At 39.7% G+C, this 22549-nt stretch overlaps 1 protein-coding gene across 1 annotated transcript in view; it reads left to right on the forward strand.

Annotated features, from left to right (window-relative positions):
* LOC112110501 (protein Jade-3) overlaps positions 1 to 16024 on the forward strand; it is a 68733-nt gene extending 52709 nt beyond the window's left edge. Inside the window, exons 4-11 of the mRNA XM_024205528.3 lie at positions 376 to 533; positions 3547 to 3737; positions 4880 to 5091; positions 8984 to 9151; positions 10335 to 10451; positions 11855 to 12328; positions 13766 to 13883; positions 14933 to 16024. Of these exons, the coding sequence (XP_024061296.1) occupies positions 376 to 533; positions 3547 to 3737; positions 4880 to 5091; positions 8984 to 9151; positions 10335 to 10451; positions 11855 to 12328; positions 13766 to 13883; positions 14933 to 15831 (2337 nt within the window). The 3' untranslated portion in view covers positions 15832 to 16024. The remainder of the gene's footprint in view (positions 1 to 375; positions 534 to 3546; positions 3738 to 4879; positions 5092 to 8983; positions 9152 to 10334; positions 10452 to 11854; positions 12329 to 13765; positions 13884 to 14932) is intronic.
* Positions 16025 to 22549: the final 6525 nt, after the last annotated feature.

A 22549-nucleotide genomic window follows, 5' to 3' on the forward strand; every position in this document is an offset into this window, starting at 1 on the left:
TGATATTCTATGATTCTAATGTCTCGGAGGGTATGGACTAGCAATGTGAGGCTCCCAGTCTGGTGAGGGTGGGATTTCCTGGTGCTCAGTGGGATTGGGGAGGCCTCAGGAGGCAGAAAGGCTCTTGTGTGAGGAGAGGGAGGGAGCAGGAGTAGGGAAGGACACGTAGCTTCTGCTGCAAGACAGTGAACAAGGGGTGTGTGGGGCAGTGAGTTGAAAAATTACAATTTAGAAAGACTTTAAGACTACGTGACAAATAGACCACATTAAATGTGTTAACAGGTTGGTTATTGTTTTAGGGGAAGGGAGAATGATTAAGACTCCATTTAATACACCTGCCTTCTCTCAAATAGGATATCTGGGTTTTCTTTGCAGGTGTTCCGGAAGGACCTCATTAGTGCCATGAAACTCCCAGACTCTCACCATGTTAACCCTGATGAATATTACCTCTTTGCCGACACATGGAAACAAGAATGGGAAAAGGGTGTTCAGGTCCCAGCCAGTCCCGACACGATTCCACAGCCTTCTCTTAGGTAATTAGTCTTAAACATTGAATGTGTTTTGGTACTGGACAAAACATAAAATGAGTCTCAAGGATTTACAATCTAATTGCAGCTAACGCTTGCTTGCTTAGTATACTTAAACCTGCCTCCCAAGTCCAAAAATCTTTTAAAATTAAAATACACCTCTACCCTGATATGACACGACCCGATATAACACGAATTCGGATATAACGCAGTAAAGCAGCGCTCCAGGGGGGCGAGGCTGCGCGCTCTGGCAGATCAAAGCAAGTTCGATATAACGCGGTTTCACCTATAACGCGGTAAGATTTTTTTGGCTCCTCAGGACAGCGTTCTATCGGGGTAGAGGTGTATTACCTATTTGGAGATGTCAGTGGTACTTGGGGCTGGGAGAGAATAGGCAGATATGAACTGAAGGCAGAAAGCAAACATGCACTACTCATAACTAGGATCAAACTGAAAAACAAAAAGAAAAATGCTTTCTTTGAGCATTTGGCGCACTGCATAAAACGGTCATCTAACTTATTGTGACCAATCAAATACAATTCCAAATAGAAAACAGTATTCTTTTGCATTGGTTATATTACATAAATCTACCCATAAAAACAGGACAACATAAAATTGTAATAATGCAGCAAACACTTAATCCACCTCAGATGGGATCTAGTCTCCAGCAGTTACTGATATCTGTCAAAGCTTCAGAGGAAGGTAAGAACCTCCCAGAATCATTTTTGGGGGGCATGAGCATCCTTCCTAGCCATCTCCAGTAACCTGTTTCTGCCCTGACATAAGCGGCTGGGAACTTTCACTGTAAAATAAATATATTACCGTCAAAGTGTGTGTGTGTGCGCTATTCATTCTCCTAAACTCTCTACCACTTCAGTGTACATTTTCCTTCTATTTTCCAGTCTAATGCTCTTGATCCTGCAATTAGTTTTGCATTGGTGGACCTCTGTGCACTAGCAGAGCATCTTTGACTTGGACTTAAATAATTACAGTCTTCAGAGTTGCTAATCATTTGTGAGCCCCTCCAAGAAGACCTCTAGCCACTTTCCCTTTTTGAAATGTGATGACTGATACTTTGGGGATCACCCAGACCAGTAAGGGGTTCTGTCACCATCTGCCCTGTAACCTTGGGTCTTTTATGCAGTATCTCTGATTCAGATCTCCGACACCAGTAGCCAGCCAACAAGCAGAAAGTCTCACCCTGCTCTCTCAGCCTAGTTATCCTTGCAAGGTGATACCAACAGCCCTTGCAGTCTCAAGTCTCCCCAAATCCATTCTCCTTAAAAACTCAAGTACCAGACAATCAGACTGGTCCCCCTCTGGTTTGTCACCCCTGAAGGCATGAAACTAGACCCCCCCCTCCTGTACCACTGTACCTACAGTGCCTCCTGTAACAGCTGCATGACAGCTACAACTCCCTGGGCTACTTCCCCATGGCCTCCTCCAAACACCTTCCTTATTCTCACCACAGGGCCTTCCTCCTGGTGTCTGATAACGCTTGTGCTCCTCAGTCCTCCAGCAGCACACCCTCTCTCAGCTCCTTGCGCCTCTTGCTCCCAGCTCCTCACACTCGCACCACAAACTGAAGTGAGCTCCTTTTAAAACCCAGGTGCCTTGATTAGCCTGCCTTAATTGATTCTAGCAGCTTCTTCTTAATTGGCTCCAGGTGTCCTAATTAGCCTGTCTGCCTTAACTGGTTCTAGCAGGTTCCTGATTACTCTAGTGCGGCCCCTTCTCTGGTCACTCAGGGAACAGAAAACTACTCATCCAGTGACCAGTATATTTGCCCTCTACCAGACTCCTGTACCCCACTGGTCTGGGTCTGTCACAATGGTTATTCAGGGTGGGGGAATCCCCTCTTGACTTGGTATCCCGGGGGTGGGATGTCTCAGTGTCTTCTCATGAAGTTTAATGGTACATCAGTTGTCTTTTCCTGGGCTGGACAGTGGACTGGTTATGAAACAGGATTCAAGTAAACACTGGCTTGGGAGGGGCCCTCCTTGCTTGACTGCTCACTGCCCTGCTGTGAAGTGTAGCTGAAGTTGTAGTATAGATTGAACACAGTTTTGGTATACATAAATACATAGATTCATAACCATAGTTTGTATACATCTCTCCTAATGACCATCACATTCAGAACATTACAAGCTTGCATAAGATCTTACTCAATATATTTTTGTAGTACAATAATACAGTATGCAATCAGTTGGTTCAACTGCTCGGTTCAACTGCTCATTCCAAGTGGAATGTAATATTTGAGATGTAGATATGCAAATAAAAGTGAATTTTGACATAGTTCAAAATTTTCATTGTTTTAAGCACCCATAGGTGAGATTTTCAAAAAAGGTTAAGTAATTTCAGAGCACAAGTTCCACTGAAGTCAGTAGGACTTGTGTTCTCAAGTCACTTAAGCACTTTCGAAAATCCTATTTTTAGGTGCCTAAATTTAGGTTTTTGACCATAATTTCATTTTAATGCAGCACAATTGAGCATCCTAATCCTGTTTTGTTTTAACTCTTTAGCTGAATATAATCTCTTTACTGAAGTACTATGAAAATCAGTTAATTCAGAAACCATCAGTAAGAAACATTTCTTGTTCTGTGTTATGCATGGTCTTACTACTTAGTTAAATTTAATCCATCTGTCTGCTCAGTTCCTCAGGATGAGTAGAGTTGTCACACTTCCGTGTAGTTTAGTTTCTTGTCATCAATCTTCTCTTTCTTACCACCTATGGTGCGATCTAAAGGCTTTCTGATAACCAATCCTCTAGTTCACTCAGTGAGGGCTCAGTAGAAACCAAAACTCCACTTGTCAGCTAGCGACCTTAACAGAGTTCCTGAGCAGACTTTTTCATTGCAAAAACACCACCCTGGTGCTCTTGTCAGTCATTGGGCCATTGGAAGTCAATGGAAACGGAGGGCATTTTGCACCTGATACAAGACACTTAACATCTTGCAGGAATGGGCCCTAACCAAAGAATTAAAGCTAACCATGCCATTTCTCTTAATTTTACATTTAGGGTTGTAGCAGAAAAGGTGAAGGAAGTACTGTATACACGACCTAGGAAGTACATCCATTGTTCCAGCCAAGAGCCCACAGAACCTGGTTACATCAATATTCTAGAACTGGCAGAATCTGTGTGTCGCTATGACTTGGATGACATGGATATCTTTTGGCTTCAAGAATTAAATGAGGAGCTTACAGAAATGGGTAATTGTACAATGCAATTTAATTATTAAAAATTGAGTTGGGAATTCAATAAGTGGTCTTGGGTATTTGTAGAGATGAGTTTAGAAGAAAAATGTTAGGGAAAAATAACTTTAGAATGCTGACATTCTGTCAAGAAAGCGTTTACAGCAGTCATTTGCTACATTAGCTTAATTTGAAAGATTTACAAATTGTGGCTAAGAACTTTTTTCTTCATATCCTTCATGATTACATGCAGCTTTTGCAGACTCAAAACAAATATCAAGTGGGTTAGAAGCCATTTTTTAAGTCCCTAAAACTTGAAATTCCCCTTGTGTATAAGAAAAAAGCTTGTATTTTCATTCCTTATAAATATGCACAGTATCGCTACAAAATGTGGACTTATAGTTTGACTTTGAGGAAGACACGGTCTCTGCCTCCTGGAGCTTGCATTCTAAATACACAATACTCAGGATGTTGTGACAATCTGATTTTAGCGTGGCAGATCCTTTTAAAACAGGCTTCTCTTACAGTGGATTTACATTAATCTGAATGGACTAAGTGTGTGTTTTTTAAGGAAGAATGTGAATGAAGACAGGGTGATATGGACAAAACCCAGATTTGTTCATAACTGCTTGATAGCGTATTCATTTATCATTTTATTAAAAATGATTTTTTCCCTGCCATCATGCTAATCACTCTGGCAGTATACTAGATGTGTTGGTTTTGGAATATTTTGTGGGATTTTATAGCAAGATATAAACTTTCTTTGATAGAAAATTACTCTTGGGAGTAAATGACTTTTTGAAAAGCACATTGTACGACATGGCATTGTTGCGGTTTCTCTTCCACATGTTGATTTATTTGCTTAAGTTGTGGTCTTGAAGAAAAGTTACTGTAGTTTAGCTTTTTACTCCAAGACTTGGTTTGTTTATTATTTTGTTATAGTTTTGAAGTTAGCCAGTGAACTTTATTAAACCAAATGTAACTAGTGGAGAATAAACATTTTGTAAATAAACGTTTTGCGTCGGGATTTACATAAAGATGAAAAAGTGGTTTCTGTTTCCTTTATTAGTTGATAGAAGTGTATTTCTCTTTTGTGTTTTCCTGTGTCTTATCTTTACTCATAGTTTGTATATGCATTCTAATCCCTTCCCCTCTTGCAGGATGTGGGCCCCTTGATGAGAACACAATGGAGAAGACAGTAGAAGTCCTGGAACGGCAATGTCATGAGAATATGAACCATGCTATTGAGACTGAGGAAGGGCTGGGCATAGAATACGATGAAAATGTGATCTGTGACGTGTGCCGGTCCCCTGACAGTGAAGATGGGAATGATATGGTGTTTTGTGACAAGTGTAATGTTTGTGTCCATCAGGTTTGTGTCCGAAGAGATGTTGAAATTGTTTTTGTTGGTGGGTGTGTAATGTGAACTAGCTTTAAATAGCAATTTGGAGGGCTTTTAAGATCTTCTAGGCATGGAGACTGTTACTGCTTGAAGGTGGACTTTTGTATTCCTACAAATAGTTGGTTATGCTGTCTAGCACCGTGAATATCGAAGTGATGTGGTCTGAGGACAGGGGGAATGCAGGTCTAATTCCAGCTCTGGCAAGCACTTCTCTGTGGCCCAGCGCAAATTCTTTCCCCATCTTTAAAATGGGGATGATACTTGCCAGTGTCACAGGTCTATTGTAAGGATGAATTAGTATTTTAAGGTGCTTTGAAGGTAGAAAGATGCTAAGAACTATAGAGCCTTCGTTAAGGAAGTGACTGGGGTTTTCCATCCTTGTTTGGCCAGTTAATTGGGGCCAGAACCTGACTGCCTAAAGCTGGGCATCTAAGCCAAATTTAGGCATCTAAGTAAGTGGACTGCTTTTTTTCAGAAGTGTTAGCAAGCTTGTTCCAGGTGCCTGTCAGCCAGGGATATTTCTTATTATGACATTGCAAACATTAACTTGATCTTGAAACTGGATGAGTTCAGTGGGGCACCACATAAATACAGGGATTCCTACTCGTAGAACAGACTGCAGGGTTCTGATTTCTACAGAGTCCTTCTTTGGAAAAGATGATGCTGTAAATGTTTTTGAAATTAGACTAAGACTTTTCTTATTTTGTGACAATTATAACTGAACACTCAGTGAACATAACTTACATAGGCCTCTTAAAATCATGCTTTGTTGTGCTGGACATTAGTGTTAGCAGGATTAGCATAGGAACCGTTATCAAATTATTCCCCAGTGGTGGTGGCTTTTTTTGTACCTCTAATTTAGCAAAGCTCTGATGAGTGAATGCATTGACTTTGTTAGTCACCACATTCACAGACTCAAATGGTGTAATATAGCATCTTTTGTAGTTTACCCCTCTAGATAGCACAAAGAAAAATGTAACCAAGTTTCTCTAGTTTATTTCATTAACAAAAAAACCTGAAGCCACTTTTCAAAAAGTCAGTTTTTCTTACCCCAGGTCTACACTACACACTTACATTGGTATAACTGCATCGCTCAGGGATATGAAAAATCCACACCCCTGAGTGATGCAGTTATATTAGCCTAACTCCCAGTGTAGACAGTGCTATATCTACAGCAAATATAGCTACCGCCTCTCGGAGAGGTGGCTTAACAATGCGGATGGGAGATGCTCTCCCATTGGTGTAGCAGCGTCTTCACTAAAGCGCTGCAGCTGTGCCAATCAGCTTTTTAAGTATAGACCTGCACTTAGTTTAGGCTTCCTAGAGTAGGAAATGAAGCCATTAACTAGAAAATTCTGAATCAAAGGAATTTGAAATTGGACTTAAGCTACTAAAACTGTTGTAAACTGAGTAGTAGTAGCAGTAAAAATCTAAGTGTGAATTTAACATAAGAATGGCTGTCCTGGGTCAGACCAAAGGTCCATCTAGCCTAGTATTCTGTCTTCCGACAGTGGCCAATGCCAGGTGCCCCAGAGGGAATGAACAGAACAAGTAATCATCAAGTGATCCATCCCCTGTTGCCCATTCCCAGCTTCTGGCAAATAGAGGCTAGGGACACCATCCCTGCCCATCCTGGCTAATAGCCATTGATGGACCTCCAGGAATTTACCTAGTTCTTTTTTGAATCCTGTTACAGACTTGGCCTTCACAACATCCTCTGGCAAAGAGTTCCACAGGTTGACTGTGCATTGTGTGAAGCAATGCTTCCTTTTGTTTGTTTTAAACCTGCCTATTAATTCCATTGGGTGACCCCTACTTCTTGTGTTTATAAGGAGTAAATAACACTTCTTATTTACTTTTTCCACACCAGTCATGATTTTATAGACCTCTCTCATGTCCCCTCCCTTAGTTATCTTTTTTTCCAAGCTGAACAGTCCCAGTCTTCTTAATCTCTTCTCATATGAAAGCTCTTCCATACCCCTAATTTTTGTTGCCTCATTCTGTACCTTTTCCTATTCCAATTTAAAATATCACATAAAATGAAAAGCTGACTTGCTAAATCATTTCTTAGGCAAGAGCTCCCTCTATTGGTTTTTTTTTTAAGTACTGTTACATCTTTCGACCTTGCCACTCAGATTAAAAAAAAAAAAAAAAAAAGTTTACAGTGTTGAGAGATTAATTTGACTTTGGTGTTTATTATAAATATTCTGACAGATTCAAAAGAATTTTGTCTTCCTCATTTTGCTGCTCTTTGTATTCTTATGCTTAATTTTCATACTGAGATCTTGAAATCAAAAAGCCAGCATGAGAATATACATTTTTTTCAGAATAAGGATAGACTTTCTCATAAGGGAATATTTTAAAAATCTGGATTTTATCTAAGGGGAAAATGTCTACTGCAACTTTAATAGTCCATATTGGAAAATTCACTTTCTGTAGCCACTGTACCTCAGCATCCTTGCAGGTATTATTTTGTTACTGTATGTTCTATCTAATGCCTAAGTGTATGTGTGATATTCCTGAGATGAGCTGAGTTGCTGTGTGAACTTTGAATTTTCAGATGTTTCTGTGATTATAATTTCAGATGTCAACATATGTATTGCTTTAGTCTAGAAACACTAACTCTGTGAAGTCTATTGAGTGCCTTGAGGCACTAGAATCCTTAGGGTTGGTTGGCATTTGGGAGACTTAAATTAAAAACAAAAAATCTATCAGTAGTGTTGCGGGCCCTAGTGTAGACAGGCTTCTGGTTCTTTAAGCTCTGTGTCCTCTAGTGCTGCTCAGAGCATCTCAAATAAATCGAGTTTTAAAAGCGTGGCTGCAGCTTGGCCCATCTAAAAGTAGGGCTTTCGACATTGCTAACCCTGAAGCAGGAATGGCAGAAAACTTCTGACAAACATCTATTAATAAACAGGGCCTTAGAGTAGCCACGTGGAATCAGACATTTGTGGAAACTAGTAGTTTGAGACTTTCAGCACATATATATTAAAAATGAGTATCAGGATATCTATTTCCATTTCTCAAACTTTGCAAAGCATGCATTCCTCAGAGCTGGAAATGGTGGACACAGAGAAGATTCTAGGATGTTTCCACAATTTTTGCTGCACTCTGCAATACTTTAAAAATTCTAAACTTCCATTTAGGAAAAAAAGCTATTTCAGCTGGCAGGATACAACCAACATAGTTATGCACTGTTGTAGTAATCCAACCTGACAGAAAACAGTCTCCAGCCAAACAGCTGTAGCAAAGGTGCGAAGATGGGGGGAACCCTCAGTGACCTTCAAAACATATACCTGGAACCACTGTAAATGGTATTATTAATCACAGGAAATTGCTATTTTTTTCATGTAATTTTTTAAAATCAATTTTGATTAAATATCCAGAGCTACCATTGTAGAAAGACAAATGAAAAAGTAAGCATCCTTCAGCACCATGTTTTACATGTTGTGTATATTTTAACATAAATTTTACAAAGAAAAGGAGAAAATTTGTTGTAGGAACCATAACTTTTGCATCCCCTGACTTTGTTTTAACTGTAATCGTAGCTTTTTATGGAGAGATTATCAAAGATACAAAGGACAGTTAGTGCCCACCTTTTATTGACTTTCAATGGTAGTTGGGTACCCAACTGCTCTCTTTGCCTCTGAAGGCCACCCACCCCATTACAATTAACATTTAATTTGTGTCTATTTTGATCTGTGTGTGTTTGATAAGGAGGTACTAATTACATCCAAGAGAAAGTGTTGAGTTTGGGTAAGATTTGTAGAGTGTAATTTTTTAAAAATATAATAGTCATTGATGTAAGCCTCTGATATTGTCTCACCTATACGCTGAAGCAGAGAGAATTTTCCTTTGTCCCAAGGCATGTTATGGAATCTTAAAGGTTCCCGAAGGCAGTTGGTTGTGTCGCACTTGTGTTCTGGGAATACATCCTCAGTGTCTCCTGTGTCCAAAGAGAGGAGGTGCCATGAAAGCTACTAGGACAGGGACCAAGTGGGCACATGTGAGCTGTGCCCTCTGGATTCCAGAGGTAAAACTAATTTATGTACCTTTTTAACACATTCTTTTTCTCATCATTATCCTTAACGCTTACCGTGCCCCATCTTAATGTTGAGTTAAGGAGATAATAACTTAATATTAGATGTTATTCTGATGAGGTTTGCATGATTTATAAAAATTGGACCGTCCACGTCATGTACAGCTAAGAATACCATTCTTTTCCTTCCTTTTATTGTAGTAAGCACGTTTTAGCCATGTTACAAGCATCTGACTGACTTACATGGAAGCATTACTGTTGCAAGCCATTAGTTCATGAGGTGCCACTACAATTTATGGACAATTACTTATTTAGTTTTCCTTCCCGTTTACTTACACACTTGACTTATTTCCTGATAAAATAGCACGTGCATCCTCAGTGTAATGTATAGCTACAGAGCAACAGTTTTCGTTGAGTGATTTGAATTTCTCTGTTCTCTGTTTAATATCTTTAACAGTTGCTGTGTACTTTACCTGGTTTCACAAAGTTGCATAGTGACATAGTGATTGTTCTGAAATGAGAACATCTTGAAATTAATGCAGTATGTGCAAAGTGTGTTTTCAGATCACTAGACAGTAATTTTTAATTTCCTGTTAATGTAATTTTCTGAGAATTTCTGTATTATCTTGGTTTAAAAGAATTTAATCATTGCTAAAGTAGCCTTACAAATTCAGCCAGAGTGTAACAATGTTTTATCTTTCAAAGTAGCATCTTTCAAAGTATCCTAAATCTCTTAATGAAAGAGGAAAATTAGAGCATTTATAAAATGGGCTATACAGTCAGAAATCTATGTAAGGAGATGGATTATAAATCAGGAATTTCAGTATGGAAGGAATATAGATTTACATAATTGTAATGAGACGGGAATGACCCAAAAATTGTGGTGGTGGAAAGATGGATCGAGATTAATATTGAACCATAGGCTAAGCTCTGTGTGCATTCCTACCTGCTGGACTCTGCAGGGTCCCAAGCTCTAAACTTCTTCAAGTCCCTGCTTTCAACTATGAGAAGCAATCAACTGCTTCTCACGTTTCTTTGCCAGTTTACCAGATGCTGTAGCAATGTAGTTTGATTTTACTGGAGGTATTTATTTTCTTACTAATGTACTGAAAGGTAGAATTTTTTTTTTTTTTTAAATTGTCCTGATAAATGCTTCCTGCACTATTGTTGTTTGCAGGTTAGCATTGCTTGCCCAGAAAGGATGGAACCAATCACAAAAGTGTCTCACATTCCGCCAAGTCGATGGGCTTTAGTCTGTAGCTTATGCAAACTTAAAACTGGTGCTTGCATTCAGGTATGTACCAGTTCTGCAATGACTTCTGTCTATCTGAGCATGAAAAATAGAATTTGGATTTAAATAGCATTTTTCACATTCCTAATGCTCCATAATGGTAGTGACTGTTTGCAAACATGGCAGCTGCCATGCTCTTAGCAACAGCTCATTAAACAGTCTTGGACATTAGGAAACTTTTGAGCTAGAGCGGAGATTTTCAAAGTGTGTGTGAGGGGGAGTGATGAGATTATCAGGGGGTGGGAGCATGTGGACCTGACTGGGCTGAGATCAGCAGGGGGCTCTGTCTGGCAGAAGAAGGGGACAGAGCTCTGTGCGGGCTTTCTCAGCTACTGGGATTAGTCTCCCTGTCCATCTTGCTCTTTCACTGCTGCAGCAGCCACAAACCGGCAGTTACCCTACTCTGCCGAGGAGGCTGGCAGGGGACCAGAAGGGTGTAGCTGGGGAGTACTAACCCTGCCCCCTCCTGAACCCATCAGTCCTTCAGTGTGGCCTGGGGACACAGAGCCCTGTCTGCTTCCCCTGCCATACAGAGCCTGTGCAGAGAAGTGTATGGGGCCACATTGAAGGACTCACAGGGTCAGGAGGGGGCTGGATCAGCACTCACCAGATGCAACCTTCCACTCCCTGGCTGACCCTAGCCCTTCAGCGTTGCCCTGTTCAATTGCCTTGTGTGGGGAGGAGCAAGAAAGGCACCTCCTGCCCTTGGACTCCTGGGTACCAGGCACACCCTCCTGCCCTATCTCTTAGAAAGAGGGGTGTGTGCATGGACCTGAATCTCTGAAGTGGGCTCAGGAAAAGAAAAAGGGAAGGGAAGAAAAAAAAAAAAAAAAAAAGGGGGGAACTCTTGAGCTAGTGTCCTGGTCAAGACAAAGAACTGCCTTTGAATAAAGCTATGGGATGTTTAACTACCAAGTGGACAATTGCCAGAGATGGACAGAAGTGTCTTCAATTTAACATCTTACTCGCAGAAGAAGAAAAGTTCTAAACTTACATTCCTTTTGAAACAGGAAGTAATTATAGGTTCTGTGAAATCAGAGGTAGAAAATACTGGAACTGTTAGCCAGATAACCTAGTTCCGCTCAGATTTGGTTTTGTCATCTACTCAGTTCTAAGATGTACTAAATATTTATAAGTTTGAATTTCCCTACTTAAGATTAAATTGCAGTTTCTATTATAACACACACTTATTATTTATGGGATTTTAATGTGGAAGAATTGACTTGCTTTGGGATGAAACTTAGCCTTCAGTTTCTCAGCTGAGGAGTACCTAAGGCTCATTAAATTTTTAAGTATAACATGGAAAAGTGTATTTAAAGGGGTGGGTTTTATGTAACTTAAGCATTCCTTGGTCCTTTTTCTCCTTTCGTTGCTACTATTGGCTGACTCTAGTGTTTCACTCATAGTGCTCTGTGAAAAGCTGCATCACTGCCTTTCATGTCACCTGTGCCTTTGAGCATAGCCTAGAGATGAAGGCCATTTTGGACGATGGGGATGAGGTCAAGTTCAAGTCGTACTGCCTAAAGCATAGCAAAAACAAGCAGAATTCGGTGCCTGACGTTGATGAGAACCCCAAGAGCATGGCAGACCAGAAGCAAACAGAGAGTGAGAAAACTAGTTTGCGTGCTCAGAAACTGAGAGAGCTGGAGGAGGAGTTCTACTCATTAGTTAAAGTGGAAGACGTTGCAGCAGAACTGGGCCTTCCTAAAATTGCTGTGGACTTCATTTATAATTACTGGAAATTAAAGCGGAAAAGTAACCTTAACAAACCATTGTTTCCTCCCAAGGAGGATGAAGAAAACGGCTTGGTGCAGCCAAAGGAAGACAGCATTCATACCCGCATGAGGATGTTCATGCACTTGAGGCAGGATCTAGAAAGGGTAAGAGTGGACGGTAAAGATTTTTTGACTACATACCTGTAGGTGAGCGAAGTTCTTGCCTTAAATGCTATGCTTAAAATTTCTTGTAATGCTTTTTTCAACTTTATTCTGATGAAATCAGAAGTATATTACGTCCAACTTTGTCTGAAAAGTCCCTTGACGTTGGAGTCCGAGAACTAATGTGTAAACTTCCACCAGAAACAACTGTGGTGTTGATTTCAGCACAAGTTTACAATTTTATTTTTTTACAGGAAAACTCTTCACAATGAATTTTTTGAATGTGGTGACATTTTGAAATGTCTGAAATGAGAATTTTCTGAACTTATTGACAATTTTTTGTGGAATATTTCAACTTTTTGTCTCATTTTGGGATTAAAACAAATGTTGGGGTTTCTTATAGGACAAATTCTTTTTTTGAACAGGTCTAATAGTGTGCCAGGAGGAACACTCAGCAAATATTGTTCAACAGAACATAAGCTGTCTGTGTCCACAACATTTTTGACACTTTATCAAGAGATTTAGCACCTGGTTCTGCTACTATTATAGTGGGTGGAAATGTTGCTATTAACGTAAATGAGTGAGTGAAAGCAGAGGGCTATAACCCCTGGAATAGTCTTAAATCCCCCCACTCCCCCTCCCCCCCAAAAAACCCCACTATTAAAGTGATTATCCAAAAGGACTAATTCCGAAAGCCTTTCAAAATTGGGTGGGAACTGAGAGCATCATTTTAAAGGTGACCTGTAAGTCCTCTGTCAAATTTCAGCAATATGAGAGCTAAGAGGCCTAATAGCCAGACTGACTCGGGGCTCATCCTTAACTTGAATCTTAAGTAAGATTCATGAAATCCCCATGTCAGTATGGTTTCCTAACATGGTAAGTGTGCTGTTAAGAAAAACAAACTATTGTATGTTTTTGTACAATGTATTACTTTATAAAATTGCAGTAACTTCAGAAAAACACAATATGGCTGTATTTAAAAATGAAAGTACTGATCAGCCTTCCTGCAGGCCGATCCCACACAAGTGCTGTACCAGCTGGAGTAATGTACCAGAGTAGCAGCTGGTGATCCGAATGGACTATGTGGTGTGGGATTTAAGAGAGAAAAATGGGAGTTCTAAAATCTGCTTGATGGCTCTTCTTTTTAACCTGCTTATTTGTTCACTTGTTGCTAATATAGATGGGAATTTGACCAACTGATTTGCAGATCGCTTTTAGCATCTTCTTTAATGATTTTTTTTTCTTTTTAAATCTTTGCAATTAAAAATACTTGGCTTATAGTTGCATATGATTCTATAAAATTCACCATGGAGCTTTTCTATTATAGGGCTTTACGTGTGTGAAGATGCTTTGTTCAAGAATTCAAATGTTAATGTAATATTCTTGACCACTTTTTAAAAAAAGAGAAAATTCTAAAATCTCTGGGGTTTTTTACTGTAGGTAAGGAATCTCTGCTACATGGTGAGCAGAAGAGAGAAACTGAAACTGTCACACAGTAAAGTACACGAACAAGTCTTCAATTTGCAAGTCCAGCTCATTAATCAGGAAATTGCTGCAGGTAATCTATACATACAAAATAACAGTAATTGTATCTGCTAAAGATTCTGACTCTGGGTATGTCTGGCCTATGTCACTGTTGGCATTTTAAACACTGTAAACCTGGTTTTTTAGTGAGTTCTTCTGAGTATGCACTCTCCTTGCCAGCTTTCTTAATTAGCAGCACATGCACAGCATTTTCATCTTCTCCAGAGTCATACTTTGGTATTCCATCCTATCCTAGATATTTATGGGGTGCCATATACAGATGAGATACCAGTCACTGTAGCATCTAGGCACCACAGCTGTATTACTGGTATCTGCATCAGGTAGGTTGTGGTTACTTTGGGTTACTGTTCTATACTCCCATTTTCCCCACAGTGGCTATATATTGCACACTTTTATTGGTCTCTCCCCAGTTGAAGGAAAATTGCTAACTTGTTAATTATTTCCTTCAGACAGAGATGGAGAGAATGATTGACAAAAATTCACACTATTCTCATGTCTCCTTTCATATGTCATGAATGTTTCAAACAAGTTTCTCAGTTTGAGATTTGTCATTTTTGTCCACCCCACATAATGTTTTATGAAGTTAAAAATGGATAGTAGCTGCCTTGGAATGCTAATGTTCCAAAAACAACTTTGTGCTTTATTTTTCTAGTGAATGTCATGAAACAATGATTGAAGCTTCTGGAATAAGGAAGACTATGTACTCTGTTTGATTATTTTTAACTGAATACAGGGTCTGTGTATTTATATAATATAGTCTGTAATATATTGGGTGAAAAATGTTTTAAAGAATACATAGCTTTAAACTATAAATTTGAAGAAAAAATTGTCCTTACAGAATAGAAATATTAAAATGCTTACATAAATTCTATTTGGTGCTTTGGAACAATTTAATTTTTAATTAATGGCTTCTCCTTAACATCCTACATGCATCTCAGTAGTAATTGTTAGACTAATTGAAAATGCCCCTTAATGTGTGCATAGGCAGGAAAACTATTAACTAAGTTTAATGAAAGTCTTTACCACCTTTTAAATACAGCTTTTCTGTTTTCTCTCTCTCAGGCCATTCTCTGACAAGTGCACTAGAGAACACACTGTTCTACCCACCTCCCAGAATCACCTTGAAATTAAAAATGCCCAAGTCAGCGCTGGGTGACTGCAAAAATAACTCGCTGAAAACTGGCAACAGACCCCTTTCTCCAGACAACACCACAGTTTACAACAAAAGGAATGTGCAGATGTCAAAGGAGTCATTTGAAATTAAAGCAAAATCATACTCTAGGTATCAGCATGACAACCGAAGTAATGGGTTATTGGTAGGGATTGGCAAGAGTAGGAATGAAAGAAAAGATTCTGGACCTGCACAGTCACCAGAGTTTCATCGTGGGCAGTCATCTGGTAAACCATTAGCACTTCAAGCTGCATTGCATGGACAGTCTTCCATTGGGAATGGAAAAATGCAGCAAGAGAACTCAAGACTTACAAAATCCAATGGTTTAATGGGCAGGGCTGGAGATGTAACTCAGAGAGACAGGTCCAGCCAGACACCATATGAACAAGAATCTGTGCTCACTGCTCATTTGGCTAGTCAAAGCAATTTTAGAAAATCTACAATAGAACATTTTAGCAGGTCCTTTAAAGAGGCTACCAACAGTTTGGTGAGGACCACAGAAGATCTGAGGTGCTGTGAAAAGCCAACAAGGAGGCTTTCTACAAAAGAACGTTTGTGGAGCAAACAGACTCTTGAATTCCAGAGAGGAGGAGCTCCATACCAGGATAATGATGGGTATTGCCCTGATTTGGAGCTAAGTGACTCTGAAGCTGAAAGTGATGAGAATAAAGAACAAGTCAGATTAAGGAGAAGCAGCTCAGAGAGAGAAAGCCAAAGTAAGGACTTTGGTAGAGATTGTCACAATAGAAACAAAAAAAATATTATTTCTCACAGTTCAGTACAAAGGTGATTATAAATACCTAAGGGGTAACTCAACCTTTACATAATCCAGTGTATCGGTGCAAACCTAGGCATCAGAGGGTTTCAGAAAATGGTGCAGGACCTACATTAGGAAGAAATGCAGTGAAAAAGAAAAGAGTAGTTTTCAGTAGTGAATTGGCCTGCGATTTTAAAGGGATAGTCAAGGTTGTGTAGAAATCAGTATGCTTTATTACAGGTTAACATCTGGGAGAGTATGGAGCTGTTAATCTTTGCATAACTCCAGGAGCTGCTTCCTTTTTACCTGCTTTTGTGTAAGGCATTGTTAAAAATGTCAATTTTGTGCTGCTGGACCAGGTATTAAAGGAGTCCTTGCATTGCTCTGTAACATGCTGTAAAAGATTAATGCAGACACTAAAACTGCATTCCTGTTGCACCTGCAATATGACCCTGATCAGCAAAAACTTAAGCATGTGCTTAAAACTTTAAGCACATGACTAGTTCCATTGACTCCAGTGGGAGTATTCACACACTTTAAATTTAAAGCACATGTTTAAGTTCTCTGTTGGATTGTGGTCTAAGTGACTACTAAATGGGGATCCTGTTCTGCAGAAAGTTTAGAACTCCAGTGATGCTTGTAAACCCTCTCTGCAGGGTAGAAGCAAGTATCACAAATGCTGCCAAACTCACTGACCTCTAGATGTGCCCCCATACTTTGCTCCGGCTAAAGGTTGTGTTTCTCTTGACAGTAATTCACTTTATTTTGTAAATATTCAACTTCTAGTACTTCAGTTTTTTTTATCTTTGTACATAGTTGCTTGTTGTGGGATGCACTTGTAAATATTTTACCCAGCTAACAAGTAAAGATGACTAAATTTGTGGATAGTGTTTACAAAAGTAGATGTACTACTTCAAAGAAAAATGCTATTTGACACTTACATTTTAGGCAATCACGGATGATGCTAGGTTCCTCTTGAAACTTGAGATTTCACATCTGGAGGCATTTATACCTGGTATGTTAAAAAAAATAAGCTCGAACTAAAAATCATTTTGTCTGACCTTTTTTATATAGGCTAAAATTTCCAAGCCTAGGTGACTAAATAGGGGTTTAGGAGCTTAACTTTAGGAACACAGGTTTGAAAAAATTTAGCCAGTCATTTATTTGAAGCACATTTTTATTGCTAGATAAATCTGGAAGCATATGTAAGACATATGACTACATTAAGCTGCTTAGCCACTTCTAATTAGTTTCTATTTCCCAAACTAAAAGTGCTTTGCACAAGTTTTAAAAGTTGCAAATGCTAATATGCTAACTTTCACCCAACCTCAGAAAAAAGTCCCATTTTATTCTTTACTGCACGTGGTTTGTTTTGTTTGAATAAAAAAAACAACTTATCATTTTCATAAGTTCTGTTAACCAAGAGTAATTCTGTTGTGTCTGATGAAATGACATTTCAGTCATCAACGGGCAAAGCCCACTGTCCCACAACAAGGGCTGAAATGGAGCACAGGTATTGCAGAGGGCCTTGCTTTATAGCCTCCTTTGCTTGTGGTGAATTTCATCCAAAAGGAAATCATTAAACTCCCAATATAAAGAATATTTAGCAGAATACAAATGACCGCTTGATTTTCTTCAAAGCCTTAATTTATTTTATTGCTCTTAGTTTGGGAAAGTACAACAAAATAATTTAGATGATTAAACTTTGAAATATTCCTCACAATAGTTACTGGTCAGGGGCTAGAGAACACGTCAGTAGTGAAATACAAAATAAACATTGCAGTTCTGTGCTCTCTGTTTCATGAATCCTTAATTTTCTTTCACTTTCTTGATTTTCTGTATATTTGTGTAATTTGTCTTTCTAGAGATGTATTTTCAAATTTTCTTTTGGTGTAAATATGCAGTAGCATTTTTAGGTTTCCATATATTTTATTTTAATGGGAAGTACTTTTTTGTTCCTAAGCCATGGGTCATTCAAAATGAGTAAACAAATATCCACTCATTTGTATTCTAGCTCTGATTCTTAGTTCTCCTTCAGTATTTATTATTAATCCTTCTTCTGGCCATACAATTATGTGGAGCTTATCTTGGAGGCCAGCAGAGCAGTCATGTTTCAGGCCCAGCTGCATATGAAAAAGATGAGGGGAGGGAAATGGTGCTTCAGCAAAAATCCAAATTATTGCTTCATTGGGGATGTAACTCTTTCCGATGTGGGCAATAGTTTTGCTAATTTTTGCATGATTTTAATAGATACATGAAGGAGCTCTTGGTTATGTAGTTCTTAAATATAGTCCCCAAAGTGTACTTGCTAGTTTTTATTGTGTGTTCGGTGGCTAACTGTTTGAAGTATTACCTCTTAACCTTATTTGTTAATTTTTGTTTTTTGCATTTTGTTTTTATATATATATATATATGCGCGCGCGCGCACACAATTTTCCAAGATGGAATCAGTCTTTTACAGATGTCCCCTTTTTACAAGTACTTTTTCATTAAATTATGAAACTGCTAACAGTATTTTCATTTGTTGTGATTTATTCAGGGATTTATCCTTTTGTTGCTAAACAATCAATTTAACAAAAGTGATTCCACACCTGTCAAGTGCAAATTAATATTTTTGCATACTCAGAAGCATTTTAACAAGTTGGCACTTTAGCAAAACTGTTTCCCGCACAACTTCCTGAAAAAGAAACTCCAAAGATGGTGATTGGACAGGATACTTTGGATATTGACCTCATCCAGGCTTATCTGGTAAAAAAATTAACTTTTTTGTTTTTTATTACTCGCCATCAAGGTAAACATACAGGCAGTTTACCACACAAGCCTTACTTTAACACTTGTGTTCCTCCTTCACTGTGGAAAATGACCTGCATTTTTGCCTGGCTGGGTACAACTAAATATGGGGGGGAAATATAAATGGGCCATGTACACTTGTTCATACACAGACATGGTGCTGTGGCACGGTACAAATGAGGTGGATGGTTGTTAGGGATTAATGGAGCTAAGCCACATCTCTGTGGGGTTTTTTCCTTATGTACAACACCCTGAAGTACCACCTGCTGCCACTGGTTGGAGCCACAGTACACCTGGCTACTGTTGAGTCACTTCTGGCTCTTCAGGAAATTTCATGCAGCAAAGGCACAGAACGGGAATGCAGTTGCCAAGGGGCTAGCCCCTCAAAGGAACAGAGTTGGGCTGTTTGTTTGTCAAAAGGATGCGCCCTGAAAATAGTCACCGGTCCATTCCTTCTCTCTCTCTCTCTCTCTCTCTCTCTCTCTCTCTCTCTCTCTCTCAAAGGTGGAATAGATTTTTCATTTGTTCTCCCCTGAACTGGAAGAGTAAATGTACCAAAATATTCTAACCCCTCCCTTACTTTCCCCCAGTCAAAATTCAGATTCCCTAGCTGGGGTTTTCCAACTGCAGTCCTCCAGGGTCTTAACCCCAGCATACGTAGCTTCACTGTCCCCACATTTGGAAGTAGATGGCTAGCAGCTTCCAACCTTTGACTTGCTCCCCTCCCAAAGACATGGACTGTTTTTTATCTGGTCCTGACTGGCACCAGATGCTGCTTTCTTCAGAGGCCACATAAGATTTGTTGAGGATTAAATCAGGACAATTAGCCCCTGTCTTTTCTAGACAAATGGTGGTTAAGGCAACTCAACTGATTCCTAAGTGTCAGGATTCTGCTTGTTTTGATTCCCAAAAGAGAGCCGGAAAGGGAAAATCCCAAAACAAGTCAATACTCTTTCCTACTCCATCTGTATCACATTCACTGATTTAATCATAGCACATATATACGTTTTTTTACTGATGACAGAAACCTTCCCTAAAGTACATACCCCACAAAGCACCAGACTGCCCTGTCACTGCTCAGACTTCCTGCTAGCTTTGCCCTGCTTTTCCAGACTCTGGAGGGAATTTTGAGTGTGTTAGGGAGCATGTGGCGGGGGGGGAGGGGCGCAACAGTGTATTCTTAGCATGAGTGTTTGGTTGGAAGAGTTCAGAGCTGAGGGGTGGTTCTGACCTGTGGAGAAGTGAAGTAGGTAGTATGCAAGTTGGGGGATGAGTACTACTGAGCAAGTGGGAGTTGAGTTGAGGAAGCCTGAAGTTTCTAAGCTGGTAGGGGGATGGGTTGAGTGCAAGGAGGTAAGAGTTGATTAGTGGGACAAATAAGGAGACATGGGCTGAGTTGGAAGGTGCACCCCTTTTGCTACCCAATTCCTCACCTTATCCCCAGCAAAAGGCTTCCAGTGATGCCTTTGACCAGTGTCCTCACGTTCACTTTGAAAATATAGTCAACTTCCAGGATAGGGTGTAGGGAAGGGTTGAAGATTGCTACCTGAAGCCCCAGTACTTATTCTGGGCACCACCACTATTAATAATAGGGGTTTTATCAATATGAATTTGGGATGGGTACATTGGTTTCACCACTTATGCTTACAAGTGAGTTAATCCAGATTACCCCAAACGAGTGCCAATAAAATCTGTACACTACCCCCACAGCATTATGTATATTGGCTATGCCCCCTATTTACAAAGGGAACAATTTAGTGTTTCACAGCTATTATTGATTCTGTTTTTTATCCTGGCACTTATAATGTCAGGGTCCCTTTGCACCATGCATCCCAAACCTCAGAGGGAGAGAAATTCTAAATGTTAAAATTTCTAAAAATTACCCCAAATATCTTTTTTTTTTATACTTAAACGTTTTGATTTTGATTTCTGATACCTCTGTTAGGAGAGAGAGGTAAACACAATGTATCTTTTAAAAGGGGGAGGGGAGGAATCCTCAAGGAATTACAGACCAGTTGTCTAACTTTGATACCTGGGAAAATACTGGAAGAAATTATTAATCATTTATAATCACCTAGAAGATAATAGGATAGTAAGTAATAACCAGCATGGATTTATCAAGAACAAATCATGCCAAGCTGATCTAATTTCTTTCTTTGACTGTTACTGCCCTATTGGATGAGGGAAGCTGTCAATGTGATACTAGTAAGGTTTCTGACACAGTACTATGTGACTTTCTCATAAGCAAACTAGGGAAATGTGGTCTAGATGAAATTACTGTATTGTGGGTGCAAACCTAGTTGAAAGACCATACTTGGGGTAGTTATAAACAGTTTGCTGTCAAACTGGAGGGATGTATCTACTGGGGTCCTATAGTGGTCTGTTCTGGCTTCAATACTAGTGAATATTTTCACGAATGACTTGGAGTGGAGCGTATGCTTGTAAAATTTGTGGATGGCACCAAGTTGGGAAGGGTTCTTAGCACTTCGGAGGACAAGACTAGAATTCAAAATTACCTTGACAAATTAGAGTGACCAGACAGCAAATGTGAAAAATCGGGACGAGGTGGGGGGTAATAGGAGCCTATATAAGAAAAAGACCCCAAAATCAGGACTGTTCCTATAAAATCGGGACATCGGGTCACCCTACAACAAATTGGAGAACTGGTCTGAAATCAACAAGATGAAATTCAAGATGTGTAAAGTACTACATTTAAGAAGGAAAAATAAAATGCACAAATACAAAATGGGGAATAACTGGCTAGGAGGCAGTACTGAAGGATCTGGGGATTATAGAAGATCACAAATTGAATATGAGCCAACAACGTGATGCAGCTGCGAAAAGGACTAGCGTCATGGGTATATTAACAGGAGTGTTGTATGTAAGACCAGGGAAGTAATTTTCCTGCTCTACTTGACACTTACTTGGAGTACTGTGTCCAGTTCTGGGCACTACACTTTAAGAAAGATGTGAACAAACTGGAGAGAGTCCAGAGGTCAGCAACAAAACATAAATGTAGAAAACCTGACCTGTGAAGAAAAAATTAAAAAAAAAAAAACCAACCTGGGCCTATTTAGTCTGAGAAAAAAAGATTGGAAGGGGGCCTCATAAGTCTTCAGATACATGAAATGAGAGGAGAGATTGGTTGGCAAAACACAGGAGATGTGATCAAAGTGCACGATGAACTGAATACATCACATGGATATCACTTCCACACAAATACTGGGGGGGGGGGTACGTATATCTAAAAAATGCTATTAATCTTTTTTGTTGTGGGCAGGCAATTACTACACAAAGAACTGAAGAGTTAATTCTTCTTTGAGTAGATGCAGCCACTTAGGTGTGTGCACACCCAGCATGCCAGGGCTGGAGAATTTTACCTAGCAGTACCCATGGGGGGGGGAGGGGGTGCTCAGACCTCATGGCTTTAGCCTCTCCCCTGCCTATATGAGGTGGTGCTGCCCTGCCCCCCACCCCCCAGGTCCTTCTTACCACCAGTGGTTGGAGTCGGAGCTCTGAGGTTTTCAACCTTACAATCCTCTATTCAGTGACAACTTTTCTAGTTATATATAGTTCACTAGTATCCCTAATAAAGTGTTAGTTAGACTTAGTTTAATTGTTCCCTGGTGATGCCCTCACCAGGGTTTAAACATTATCTGTTGTGTGGGGGAATGATCCCCAACAACAATCCCCACACATGGCGCTTGTTATGCCTACGCGATGCCCATGGCAAAGAGCAGTGTTTGATTTGCAGATTGTTCATGAAACAGACTCAAGTTGCGGGGATCTTCATCTGAAACAACACCTGCTCTAACAGGCCATGTAGCCTGTTTTGGCACCAAGGCCCTCATCAGATTGCAGGTCACCCTCAGATTTGGAGAGTGCTGCTGCTTTGCATCCTGGAGCTGGCACATTTCCAAAGAAGGAGAAATTGTTCCTCATCAAGTGCACCGAGGAAAAA

This window comes from Terrapene carolina, unplaced genomic scaffold (assembly GCF_002925995.2).
Source record: "Terrapene carolina triunguis isolate 2854851 unplaced genomic scaffold, T_m_triunguis-2.0 Scaffold23, whole genome shotgun sequence".
In the NCBI taxonomy this organism is placed as follows: Eukaryota; Metazoa; Chordata; order Testudines; family Emydidae; genus Terrapene; species Terrapene triunguis.